General features: G+C 33.1%; 1 protein-coding gene across 1 annotated transcript in view; it reads right to left on the bottom strand.

The window, feature by feature from the left end:
• glg1b (golgi glycoprotein 1b) overlaps positions 1 to 14,806 on the bottom strand; it is a 95,908-nt gene that overhangs the window by 20,944 nt on the left and 60,158 nt on the right. The window contains exons 11-18 of the mRNA XM_056478604.1: positions 10,029 to 10,182; positions 9,735 to 9,872; positions 9,551 to 9,637; positions 7,566 to 7,628; positions 7,365 to 7,478; positions 5,266 to 5,354; positions 3,839 to 3,956; positions 1,900 to 1,992 (exon numbers count right to left, since the gene is read on the bottom strand). Of these exons, the coding sequence (XP_056334579.1) occupies positions 1,900 to 1,992; positions 3,839 to 3,956; positions 5,266 to 5,354; positions 7,365 to 7,478; positions 7,566 to 7,628; positions 9,551 to 9,637; positions 9,735 to 9,872; positions 10,029 to 10,182 (856 nt within the window). The remainder of the gene's footprint in view (positions 1 to 1,899; positions 1,993 to 3,838; positions 3,957 to 5,265; positions 5,355 to 7,364; positions 7,479 to 7,565; positions 7,629 to 9,550; positions 9,638 to 9,734; positions 9,873 to 10,028; positions 10,183 to 14,806) is intronic.

The following is a 14,806-nucleotide window of genomic DNA, read 5'->3' as shown; positions in this document are numbered from 1 at the left end:
AATATAATTTAATATAATATAATATAATATATTATAATATAATATAATAAAATATAACATAACATAATATAATATAATATAATAATATAATATAATATAACATAATTCAATATAACATAATTCAATATAATATAATATAATATAATATAATATAATATAATATAATATAATATAATATAATATAATATAATATAATATAATATAATATAATATAATATAATATAATAATATAACATAATTCAATATAACATAATTCAATATAATATAATATAATATAATATAATATAATATAATATATAACATAATTCAATATAATATAATATAATATAATATATAACATAATTCAATATAATATAATATAATATAATATAACATAATTCAATTTAATATAATATAATATAATATAATATAATATAATATAATATAATATAATATAATATAATATATTACAATATAATATAATATAATTCAATATAATATAATATAATTCAATATAATATAATATACTATAATATAATATAATATAATATAATATAATATAATATAATATAATATATTATATTATAATATAATATAACATAATTCAATATAATATAATATAATATAATATAATATAATATAATATAATATAATATAATATAATATAATATAATTCAATATAATATAATTCAATATAATATAATATAATATAATATAATATAATATAATATAATATAATATAATATAATATAATATAATATAATATAATATAATATAATATAAAGTAATATAATATAATATAATATAACATAATTCAATATAATATAATATAATATAATATAATATAATATAATATAATATAATATAATATAATATATTATAATATAACATAATTCAATATAATATAATATAATATAATATAATATAATATAATATAATATAATATAATATAATATAATATAATATAATATAATATAATATAATTCAATATAATATAATATAAAATAATATAATATAATATAACATAATTCGATATAATATAATATAATATAATATAATATAATATAATTCAATATAATATAATTCAATATAATATAATATAATATAATATAATATAATATAATATAATATAACAGAATATAATATAATATAATATAACAGAATATAATATAAAATAATATAATATAATATAACATAATTCGATATAATATAATATAATATAATATAATATAATATAATATAATTCAATATAATATAATTCAATATAATATAATATAATATAATATAATATAATATAACAGAATATAATATAATATAATATAACAGAATATAATATAATATAATATAATATAATATAATATAATATAATATAATATAATATAATATAATATAATATAATATAATATAATATAATATAATATAATATAATATCAAAGCATTTTGTGTATTACTTTCAGGCACAACTGGTTTGATAAAAAAAATATCATATCCTTTAAAATCCTCATAAATACAAACATCTGTAAAATCTAAATGTATTGAGTTTAAAAATTGCTAACGTTTTAAATGTTTTTATTTAGTTTTTTTATTTAATAATTGCATGATTTAATAATTATTGTGATATAAATCACTCCTTGTGTCTCTAAATGTACAAACAAACAGAAATCAGAAATCTGAATGTACAGTACAGTCCATGGCCAGGCTTCACCTTTTCAAGCCACTCTACAGAGCCCAAAAAAGACATTTTTATGGCCTGGAAATGTCAATTTGAAAACTCTCAGCTATTTCCAGGTGTTCCTCCACTGTGAGAACCTCATTATATGAAGCCTAACTGGACAAGTTGGATCACGAGTCCGCAGGCAGCAGCTGCAGGTGGGCGCACTCAACTATCCAGAAAAGTGAAAGATCAAGGTAAACCGTTACCTGAGCATTTCCATATGGGACAGAGGAACAAAGCTTGTTGATGTCCTTCTTACAAGCGTCATGCAGCTCAGGCTCCAGTCGAATGTCCTCTGACTGTAACCAAAAAAACAGACAACGTGAACGTACAGTTTTGGAAGATTTAGAAACACTGAGTCATATTTTTAAAAGAAAGTTTAATTAAAGTTTTAGTCCAGTAATAATTATATAAAACTAAAAAAACAATCTGAGGGTGATTTAAATGGGTCATATTATGTCTCAGGTATATCTAGAACGTGCCTGTGACTATACTGATTAAAATCTGCGTTATTGTTGTTATTCTTTAAGAGAAAACATTATTTAATTATAAAATAATTAGAATTAGTTCAATCAAAGTCTGATCAATGGCGTTCACATTTGGACTGGCGATCCTTGTTTTAACATCAACCTGAGGGCTTCCATAGCAACTGTATATTAAAACCCTCTCTTCCGTTTGCTATGAGGTATTGAATATTCAATAAATGCAAATTAGAAAATATTCCACACCCCCTTTCCAGAGAGTTTCTTATTATACTATTAAAGGCACAGAACATAATTTTCATATTCACAACAAACAAATTAGGCTACTTTATTAGGTACACCTGTCCAACTGCTTGTTAACGCAAATTTCTAATCAGCGAATCACATGGCAGCAACTCAATGCATTTAGGCATGTAGACATGATCAAGACGATCTGCTGCAGTTCAAACTGAGCATCAGAATGGGAAAGAAATGTGATTAAAGTGACTTTGAACGTGGCATGGATGTTGATGCCAGACGGGCTGGTCTGAGTATTTCAGAAACTGCTGAGCTACTGGGATTTTCATGCACAACCATCTGTAGGGTTTACAGAGAATTATCAGAAAAAGAGAAAATATCCAGTGAGCGGCAGTTCTGTGGGGGCAAATTCATTGTTGATGCCAGAGGAAAGAGGAGAATGGCCAGACTGGATCGAGATGATAGAAAGGCAACAGTAACTAAAAAACACTCGTTACAACCGAGGAATGAAGAAGAGCATCTCTGAACGCACAACATGTCCAACCTTGAGGCAGATGGGCTACAGCAGCGGAAGACCACAGCGGATGCCACTCCTGACAGCTAAGAACAGGAAACTGAGGCTACAATTCACACAGGCTCACTAAAATTGGACAATAGAAGATTGGAAAAGCGTTGCCTGTTCTGATGAGTCTCGATTTCTGCTGCAACATTCGGATGATAGGGTCAAAACTTGGCGTCAACAACATAAGAGTATGGGTCCATCCTGCCTTGTAATAACTGTTCAGGCTGGTGGTGGTGGAGTGGGGCATATTTTCTTGGCACACTTTGGGTCCATTAGTACCAATTGAGCATCGTGTTAACACCACAGCCTACCTGAATATTGTTGCTGACCATGTCCATCCCTTTATGACCACAGTGTACCCATCTTCTGATGGCTACTTCCATCAGGATAATGCACCATGTCATAAAGTGTGAATCATCTCAGACTGGTTTCTTGATCATGACAATGAGTTCACTGTACTCAAATGGCCTCCACAGTCCCCAGAACTCAATTAAATTGAGCACCTTTGGGATGTGGTGGAACGGGAGAGTCGCATCCTGGATGTGCAGCCGACAAATCTGCAGCAACTGCGTGATGCTATCATGTCAATATGGACCAAACTCTCTGAGGAATATTTCCAGTACCTTGTTGAATCTAGGCCAAGAAGGATTAAAGCAGTTCTGAAGGCAAAATGGGGTCCAACCTTGTACTAGTAAGGTGTCCCTAATAAAGTAGCCGGTGAGTGTATCCTACATTTTCTGCATTTAATGCAATTATTTTGACATGTTTTCCCATATGAAAAGTCAGAGAGCACACTAAAGCAATGTTAAAAGTGTCAAAAGCATTTATCAGAGAGGCTGACGAAACCAAAAAGAGTGAATTTACCATCTCCAGCTCCTCCACCCTCAGCTGTTTCCGACATTTCAGAGAAACGCGCTGATCTTTTAAATCCTGAAGCGTGTCGTTCCTGACGGTGGTGCTCAAACAGATGACCACATCCGCCCTGAGGAGCAAGAATGAAGAGAAGACAGTATGAGGAAGAGGATTGAGAAGTTCAAAAGGATATATTTAAAGTTCAAAAGGATTTATTTCAAAAGGATATCTTTAAAGGGACAGTTCACCCAAACATGAAAATGTCCTATTAATTTCCTCACCCACATGTCATCCAAGAGGACTTTTTTCCTTTAGTAGAAGATTAAAGAAGATTCTGAGCTGAATCTGTGGTCCTTGATGATTCAAATATTGGCAGTGAATGGTGACAGGTTTTTTTTTTAGATAAAATATAAACACATGCAATGGAGTTCAAATCAATAGCCATGATTCCTGATGACACACTGAGGTCTTGTGAAGCTAAACGATCCATCCATGTAAGAAATGAAACATTATGAAGCTAATAATATTGTAAATAATGTTCAATTTCTTACACGGACCAATCATTTCACTTCACAAGACCTCAGTGTGTCATCGGGAGCCATGGCTTTTGATTTGGACTCGATTGTATGCGTTTATTTTAGATAAATGAAACATTATGAAGATAATAATATTGTAAATAATGTTCAATTTCTTACACGGACCAATCATTTCACTTCACAGTACCTCAGTGTGTCATCAGGAGCCATGGTTATTGATTTGGACTCGATTGTATGTGTTTATTTTAGATAAATGAAACATTATGAAGCTAATAATATTGTAAATAATGTTAAATTTCTTACACGGACCAATCATTTCACTTCACAAGACCTCAGTGTGTCATCAGGAGCCATGGTTATTGATTTGGACTCAATTGTATGTGTTTATTTTAGATAAATGAAACATTATGAAGCTAATAATATTGTAAATCATGTTCAATTTCTTACACGGACCAATCATTTCACTTCACAAGACCTCAGTGTGTCATCAGGAGCCATGGTTATTGATTTGGACTCAATTGTATGTGTTTATTTTAATCTTAAAACCTGTCACCATTTACTCCCATAACATTAACCAACAAGGACCATGGATTCAGCTCAAAATCTTCTTTAATCTTCTACTGAGAAAGAAAAAGTCACCTACAACTTGGATGACCTGTGGGTGAGTAAACTAACAGGATAACTTGATTTTTGGGTGAACTGTTCCTTTAAGTTGGCGAGAGAGAAAGCATTCAACGCCAAAATAAGAGGAGACTCAGACAGCCTGTGATGACTTAAGCCTCTATGAAAAGATGTTATGTAATAAATACCATCAACACTGAGTGACACAATCAAAACAGAGTTTATCCAGAAGCGTGCAAAAACCGATCAGAAGTGAAGCCGCTGAGGGATTTGTGAACTCACTTCTTCTTAATGTTGGCGCAGAGTTTGAGTACGTCCTCCTTGCAGGCCATTTTGAACTTGTAGGAGAAGCGGAAGTCCTTCATCTGAACCTACAGCAAAAGGGAAAATGGCTTATTTACTAAATACAAGTGTAAAACCTCTCACATTTGTCCACTTTTGGGCAATTCTAGAGGCAGCTGAAAATGCATTCAAAGTAGGGATGTCAACTTCCACAAAATCCTGTGATTGATGATCAGTAAATTAACAATAAATATCGATTAATCGTTAGTCACCACTCCATCATAAACACAATAGATAAAGTTTTCAATTATTCAACCATATATATTCAAGCAAGCAAGAAGGTTGCTGGTTTGAGTCCCAGCTGGCCAGTTGGAATTTCTGTGTGGAGTTTGCATGTTCTCCCCGTGTTCACGTGGGTTTCCTCCCGGTGCTCCGCTTTCCCTCATAGTCCAAAGACATGCGGTACAGGTGAATTGAATAAACTAAATTGGCCATAGTGAATGAATGCATATGGATGTTTTGCAGTACTGGGTTGCAGCTGGAAGGGCATCAGTTGTGTAAAACATATGCTGGAAAAGTTGGCAGTTCATTCAGCTGTGGCGACCCCTGATGAATAAAGGGACTAAGCCGAAGAAAAATGAATGAATTAATAAATATTCAACCATTTATATAAACCACCCAAACATTTTCCATTTGGGGAATGACATTTATTAATAGCTTAGTTCTTATAAACATTATGTTTATAAAACACATGATTTACGAATCTAGGCTACTGCAGAATAAACCGAATATGCTCCTCGCATAAAGATCACAGCCAAATAAGCTTAGCATTCATTTTATATTAGGGTTGGGTGATGTCGACCAATTTGACATCGTACGATGTCTAACGTGAAACATCGCGATGGACGATGGCATCGTCGTCATAGGTGGTGGTGAATAAATTATTTATGAATAATTAATACATTCATAACAAATCAATTAATTACTTTGTAACCTACCGTTTAAACTACCTGATCCGTATGGTCTTTGTTTTACCCATAACCAAATCATAAATAAATAAAGATAAGTTACACACAAATTACCACCTATCAATCACTTTTTCCGTGGGACTGAATAGGCAGAGTGATCTGTGTCGTTATAATGGCGTCGACAAACCTGATTGGTAAAAAAGGTGCACAACCTACAGCAACTGTCCGACGTGCACTGCTCTTTGGGGTTCTGTGCTCAAGACTGCTAAAGCTCAGACGTGCGGGTACGCTGCAGCGCATGAAAGTGTGTGTGTGGTCACGTGATGTGCATTTTCAGCGGTATTCACGTTATTCTCCGCGAACGAGAGGGTGCAGCTATTTGAATCATTTTGGCTTGACAATTCTGGTCTTATTTAATTCCATTCATTTTTAGACGTTAAAAACAGCTTGTTTTGCTGCTTGGTGTTGCAAACTGATATTTCCTTGTTATATTATTCTACTTTGTCTGTATTGTCATGCAAACACTTTTGTAGAGTAAGTAGTTTGACCGTTTTTTGCCGTTTATTATTCCTAGTCATTTCTCCCATAGGCAGCTGAATCGGAAGTTCTATAACAAGCGCAAAAACGAGCGCACATCTGCATTGAGGAATAAGGTCAATAGTGTGGACAGAGAGTTGTTCAGAACTGCTAGATGAAACGCCAGTGTGGATGTGGATTGTTTTCGTCGTGGATCGTGGTGACCAATACCTTACCAAACTGAACCGTACCACTTAGTGGAAACGAGGCAGTACACCACTATTGTCCCTTATTGCCGGCAAAATAACCAGCCTTTGTATTTAATGTATTTTAACTATATTTTCCTGCCATGAAAAACTAAACTGTGACCAATTTTACTAACTAATATAGAGTCTATATTTATTTCATAATACAACTCATTTAAAGCAGTATTTAATTTTTACAATGAATAACAATGTAATGTCAGATCTAAACTGTCAAAAAGGAGCTGATTAATTAGTATGATATCCATCAATTCCCCAAACCGTATGAAGGGACAGCAATGACATTTGGGGAAACGTTTACTTGTCATCTTTCACATTTACCGTAGGGAAATGGGTTGTGCGACTGTCTTACCAGCTGGAAATGAGTGACGCCGACAGCACATTTTTCATTCATTTCCCTCTGATGTTTATTCTGCACCAGGCACTCCAGAAGATTCCCAGTGTCAATCTGATTATCAGCCACATCCTGAGAGGAAGAAATAAAGAAACTAAATGAGGAATTGAGAGATGATACATAATTAAGGGAATACACATGTGTGGTCAGAGAACTAACGTGGCAGTGGTTCTGGATGACGGGTTCACAGGCTCGAATTAGCAGGGCGTCAATCTGAATGTCCTGTAAACACAAAGGAAAGTCAAACATTCAGTCTTTTTTGCGCACCTAATTTTTTGCACTTGAAATAAAACAAAAATCCAATTAATTATTTTTAAAAAAAGTAAATTAATTTCAGATGTTTAGAAATTAGAGCAGGGATGTCAAAGTCAATTCCTGGAGGGTCGTAGCCCTGCACAGTTTAGTTCCAGCCCTGTTTAACACACTTACCTGTAGGTTTCAAACAAGACTGAAAGACTTAATTAGTTTGATCGACTGTGTTTAATTAGGGTTGGAACTAAACTGTGCGGCCCTCCAGGAATTGACTTTGACATCCCTGAATTAGAGGAAATATAGGCATTAATCAAGAGCACATGTACAGTATATAGTGTAGCATTGTCTTAAACATTTAGAGTAAGTTTTTAACAAAATGTCATAAGTTAGAAACCAGATTTGTTATAATTAATATATTTAAAAACAACTGCAGATGATACAATGCAGAAATGCATATTTAATTAAAATGGCTCTCTCTCTTTCTCTCTCAATTCAACTCAATTCAATTCAATAATTGCTTTACTGGCATGACATATGTTACAAATGTATTGGCAAGGCATTTATAAAGTTTACATTAAAAGAACATACATATACAACTGAAGTCAGAATTATTAGCCCCCCTTTAAATTTCTATTTCTTTTTCAGATATTTCCCAAATGATGTTAAACAGAGCGAGGAAATTATCGCAGTAAGTCTGATCATATTTTTTTCTTCTGGAGAAAGTCTTATTTGTTTTATTTTATTTTTTATTTTATTTAAAAACAAAATCTGCTCTCCGTTAAACCGAAATTGGGGAAAAATAAACAGGGGGGCTTACAATTCAGGGGGACAAATAATTCAACTTCAACTGTATATTAAATAAAACAAACAAACAAACAAACAAAAAACATAGTAAACACAGTAAATAGTAGTGGTAAATAACAATAATATTAAGAAAAAAAAAAGAAAAATAATAATAAAATAAAAAAGAAAAATAATTATAAAGTTTACATTACATATATATATATATATATATATATATATATATATATATATATATATATATATATATATATACATATATATATATATATACACACATATATATATATATATATATATATATATTTATTTATTTATTTTTAAATAAGTATAGTATTGTATAAGTAAACTATATAGTATGGTTTACAATATTAGCTGATGATATATTTATTCATTCATTCATTTTCTTGTCGGCTTAGTCCCTTTATTAATCTGGGGTCGCCACAGTGGAATGAACCGTCAACTTATCCAGCACATGTTTCACACAGCGGATGCCCTTCCAGCTGCAACTCATCTCTGGGAAACATCCACACACACTCATTCACACTCATACACTACAGACAATTTAGCCAACCCAATTCACCTGTACCACATGTCTTTGGACTGTGGGGGAACCCGGAGGAAACCCACGCGAACATGCAAACTCCAAACAGAAACATGATATATTTATATTTTTTTCAATTCTTAAAGAATAAAAAATGTATAATAATAATAATAGTAATTATAATAATAATAAATAAAATTATCTTCAAATATATTGGTTACAAAATTGAAAAAGAAAAGTATACCATAAAGAATTAATAAATTAAGAACCATTAAGGAATGTAAATGAACTAATGTAACTTTTCTAGATCAATTAAATGTATCCAGAAATTAATTTAACTTGTCTAAATGGTAATATCTAACATTTCTAAAAAAATAAAAAAGATAAAATATATATATAAAAATGAGTTTTTTATATTCTACACTTGTAGCTGAAGTAGCTCCAGAACACTAAAAAATTAAACACATATTTTGCAAACCAATTTTTTACTCTTTCCAGCCCACCCCATTCACTTCAACTTGTATGTGGTATAAAATATGAAAGATACCTCAGACTCCAGTTCGGTCAGGTTGCCCACCACATCTCTGCAAGCCAACAGCAGGTCATCCAGATGATCCTGAAGACACTCCAGCTCCTGAGAGACCAACCAAACAAACAAACAAACACATATATGTTCATTATACTGTACGCAGATAATCCTACAAGCTGGAGAAGCTTCCTCTATTTTTCACCTGTCCTGTGTCAGTCTTCTCGCTGCACCATTTGCCCAGGTCAGTCATGCAGCGTTTCTGTAGCTCAGGGTCCAGCTTCACATCCAGAGCTCTCTGGTGAAGAATCCTCTGAACCTCCACCTTACAGTCCCTTGTCAGCTGCTCATTATTGATAGAAAAAATATGTATTCTATTCATTTCCATATCTTTTATTTATATTCTATTTACAGTTGAAGGCAAAATTATTCGCCCTGCTGTGAAATTTCAATTCTTTTTAACTGAGAAAGGAAAAAGTGCATTATTGCTGTTTCTCACCCTTCTGCCCTGCTCTTCTGTGCGGTAAGCGTGGCGGTACAGACAGGAAAACACAGCACCAGGAGGCATGAGCTCACTGCTCTCATTCCAGCCCGGTGTGTAGCAAAGCCTGGACGCGTCATTCTGACATTTACGGTATAAGATAGGATCAAGCCTGAAGGGGAATAAGAAAAAAAACAAGCAAACACACAGTGGAGTAGAAAATCAGTCATATGCAGGACCAGATGATTTTAACCTAAAAAAACACTGCAAAATATTAAAATGAAAGTAGAATTTGGGTCTATCTGCTTGTTGAGTGTGACGGCACGCGAAGCTGCTTCCAGGTCCAATCGTTATAATCAAACTGAATGGGGAGACTCAACAAATGATAATAATAAACGTTTACAAATTGATGTAAAACTTTCGAAAATCACGATTGTAATTTACAGTTGAAGTTAGAATTATTAACCCCCCCCTTTTAATTTTTTTTTTTATATTTCCAAAATGATGTTTAACAGAGCAAGAAAATTTTCACAGAATGTCTGACAATATTTTTTCTTCTGGAGAAAGTCTTATTTATTTTATCTTGGCTAGAATAAAAGCAGTTTTTAATTTTTTAAAAACCAATTTAAGGTCAAAATTATTAGCCCCTTTATTTTTTTTCAATAGTCTACAGAACAAACCATCAATATATAATAACTTGCCTAATTACCCTAACCTGCCTAATTAACATAATTAACTTAGTTAAACATTTAAATGTCACTTTAAGCTGTATAGAAGTGTCTTGAAAAATATCTAGTCAAATGTTATTTACTGTCTTCATGGCAAAGATAAAATAAATCAGTTATTAGAAATGAGTTATTAAAATTTTAATGTTTAGAAAAGGGTGGAAAAACTCTGCTCTCCGTTAAACAGAAATTGGGGGAAAAATAAACAGGGGGGTTAATAATTTAGGGGGGCTAATAATTCTGACTTCAATTGTAAATGAATCCGTGCCTAATATCAGATGGCCAGAAAGTGATTAATTGTTATATATTAATAAAATAATGGTGTCTCAGCAGGCTCAGAGACTGTTGTGTACAGCATGATTTTATATAACAGTGTGATATGACTAAAATGTGGACCCGGAAACAGTATTCCATACGTCACAAGACTTAACAAGCGTATATAAATACATCAATGCTTCACTAAACCACACTAAGTAATAAAAACAGGGTTTCTGTAGGTTTCATCAAGTTAAGACTTTAAGACTATTGTTAATGAAGTTTCAGACCTATTTTGTCAGGATTCTGCCACTTTGGGCTTGTTAATTCTTGTTTTGGTGGCAGAGTCCGGACTCTAGTACAGTCTTGTCTGGTATGTTGTGCTTGGGTCGAGTTTTCTTGGGTTGAGCACTCCTCAACCCAAATATTTTCTGTCATTAGCCCCTTTCACACATTGATACTGGTAAATATCTGGAAAATTTCCAGAATGACTTTACCGGTAAATTCATAAAAGCGATGTTCACACAGGCAAAGATTAACCAGAAATTAGCTCTAAAGGAATGTGCTTGTATTTGAAAACATAGAAGCGGTCTGGCTTTTGTTGATGGCTTCATTTTTATTTAAAGCTTTAGCAATCATGCAGCTGCTCTGTCCCAGAGAAATCCAAAAACAGAAGCACAAACCACAGCTAAATGTTTACACATTTGATTACATTACAAATTCTGCGGATGGATCAGTTTTGTGAACAACTTCGATGAAAACATGAAGTAACACTTTCGCATGTTGAGATGTACAGAATATGTGTGTGTGCTGACGCTCACTGGAGCACTTCTTCACATGCACACATGTCAAGGTGTTTGTGTTTGTTTTGTCCGTGGCGTGCTGTTTTATTCTCGGCATCTCAGTCTAGCTGGTTTCGGTTTTGGTTGGAGCCGGGATAGGAACATTCATGTCGCATGTGTGAGTGCACGATAAGTGTTTTCATTTACCGTGTGCTTGTGTCTTACATTCTTCAGTTGGTGTTGTGTAAAGCATGTGGTGTGGTGTTTACATTGTGGCCATGTGCTTTAGTGTTGTGTTACATGTGAACACGCGGTTAATGAGTTCTCATTGGCTGCATGTTCTGGTCCTGTTTTACATGAGCACATGGCTTGTGTTGTTTTTGTACCATGTGCTCTCCTGTCCCACCCACCTTGTTATCCTATTATTTATCATTATGTTCACCTGCCCGCTTGCCAGTTTATTGGTTTGATCTCCCTATTTATTCTCCCAGTGTGCTCTGTCCTGTGCTGGTCTGTTGTCATCCTTCATGTGTTTGTCATGTTGCTATGCCAAGCTGAGCCATGTTAAATTGAGTCAAATCAAGTCTTTGTCTGTTAATGTTTTCCCCTTTCAGGGTTGTTTTTGTTATTTTTAATTAATGAAAGTCCTTGTCATACTGCATTTGGGTCCTTGATTTTATCCCAAACCTGACATACAGTTGAAGTCAGATATTAGCTATTAGCCCCCCTGAATTATTAGCTCCCCTGTTTACTTTTTTCACCAATTTCTGTTTAACGGAGAGAAAACATTTTTTCAACACATTTCTAAACTAATAGTTTTAATAACTCAACTCTAATAACTGATTTATTTTATCTCTGTCTTGATGACAGTAAATAATATTTGACTAGATATTTATCAAGACACTTCTATACAGCTTAAAGTGACATTTAAAGGCTTAACTAGGTTAATTAGGTTAACTAGGCAGGTTAGGGTAATTAGGTAAGTTATTGTATAACTATGGTTTGTTCTGTAGACTATCGAATAAAAATATAGCTTAAGGGGGCTAATAATTTTGTCCCTAAAATGGCTTTTAAAAAATTAAAAACTGCTTTTATTCTAGCCGAAATAAAACAAATAAGACTTTCTCCAGAAGACAAAATATTATCAGACATACTGTGAAAATTTCATTGCTCTGTTCAACATAATTTGGGAAAAAAACAATTCAGAGGGGGGCTAATAATTCAACTGTATATAAGGCTAAACACTAAGGATTTTTTTTTCTAATGGAAAAGATTTTTACTATCCTTATAAAAAAATTGGGGAAATTTGGTAATTATATTTATATAAAAAAAGAATAAAATCAATAAATAAATAATTTTTTTTTTGTAAAAATTAAAAAAAAAATAAATAAAAAATAAAAAAATCACAGGAAGGGCAAATAATTTTGACTGTATATTGCACAGACTATTACGATACTTTTGCGATATATTGTGCAGCCCTAATTTAATTAAAATGTTTTACCTTATTTTAAGCACAATATTATTTCTCTATTTTGACTGTATTTCTAATTTAAAGGGCACCTATCTCACCCCTTTTTCAAGATTTAAGAGAAGTCTTTTGTGTCTCCAGAATGTGTGAGTAAAGTTTGAGCTCAAAACACTCATCAGATTATTTATTATAGCTTTCAGAATATTGAAATTCTCTGCTCTTAACACTATGTAGTAGTTTTTGTTGCCTGTGCCTTTAATGCTAGTTTTCCCCGCCCACCGTTCCCACGTGCCTGTAAGAGTGTGCCTCAATCTCCGCTACTGCTGCATCAGATAAACAGCACAGTGACAGACATGAAGGAAGCAGATCTCACATAATGTGAGAAATACTACAGAAAGAACTTTCCCAATGATTATTTAATGTATTTGTTGTGGAGTTAATTCAAGCCTTTCTGCCACGATGAGCCACACAATACTGTTCACGCGCATGTGTTTAACTTTGCACTGTTTTTGCATGTAAATGTGACAGGACACATGTCAATATCCACTGCTGTATGGATAACTGTTATGTTAATGTACCAAATACACCTGATTTAATGTCCACAAACCGGGATTGAAGCGTCTTCTTTTATAAATGTATTGACATGCGGCTGTGGTGATAAAGACGGTAAAAATCGCTGTATTTATTACAAACATGCACTGTTTTAAAAACGTTTTAAACTTGTAAAACTCATTCTTGATGATGATTGATGATCACAGAGAGCTAAACAGATCTTTTAAACCCAGTTGCTTTGCGCACGTACTGTCTTGTTCATATGATTATATGCGTTACTACAGAGGCATCTTAATACGTGGCTGTCAATCAATTCGGTGGGCTGGGAAACTGCACTCCTACACCATGTTGTGGCGGGTCTCAAAACAGGAGGGATTTGGATTCTATTTTAATGTCAAGAAATAAAAAAAAGAGGCTTATTGTCTTTATATCACCACAATATGACTGTGGACACACTGTATCTACACACAGTTCTGTCCAAACAGCTTACATAAGATGATTTTTATTATACTATAGGTGCCCTTTAAAAAAACGCAGCACTAAGGGACTTGGCAAACTTTGTGAATAGATCTCTTCAATGCATTCAGTGCTCGGTTGCATGAATCGCCATCTAAAACCCGCTTTACATCAAGCTAAAATTGCCATGACAATTGAGAACAGAATGAACAGTCTCTCTAGGGCTGTAACAAACAAAGCCAGCCTGTCACAATGGACCATCAAACCAAATCGCTGCTTTCAAACAGCTCTAATTAAAAACCACTTGAATCTAATGGGCTGTGAATTAAGTTATGAGCATCTAATGGTTTTATTATGATGGCACTGTGTGGGCTTCTTCTCAAAGTGAACAGATGAGAGAAACACAGTCAAGGTCGCATCAAACTGAGCTACTGAATGGCCTTTGACTGACTGCATTTGAGCTGCAAGATTCGACACAAAACACACTTGAAAACGTTGACATGAGGGGGGTTTCAAGAGTCTTATTTTTGTGTGAGCGTCAGTAAGGTCAGGTAAAGA

This window comes from Danio aesculapii, chromosome 18 (genome assembly GCF_903798145.1).
Source record: "Danio aesculapii chromosome 18, fDanAes4.1, whole genome shotgun sequence".
NCBI lineage: Eukaryota > Metazoa > Chordata > Actinopteri > Cypriniformes > Danionidae > Danio > Danio aesculapii.
Note: the sequence above shows the minus strand (reverse complement) of the source record. Positions and strands in the feature narration are given on the sequence as shown.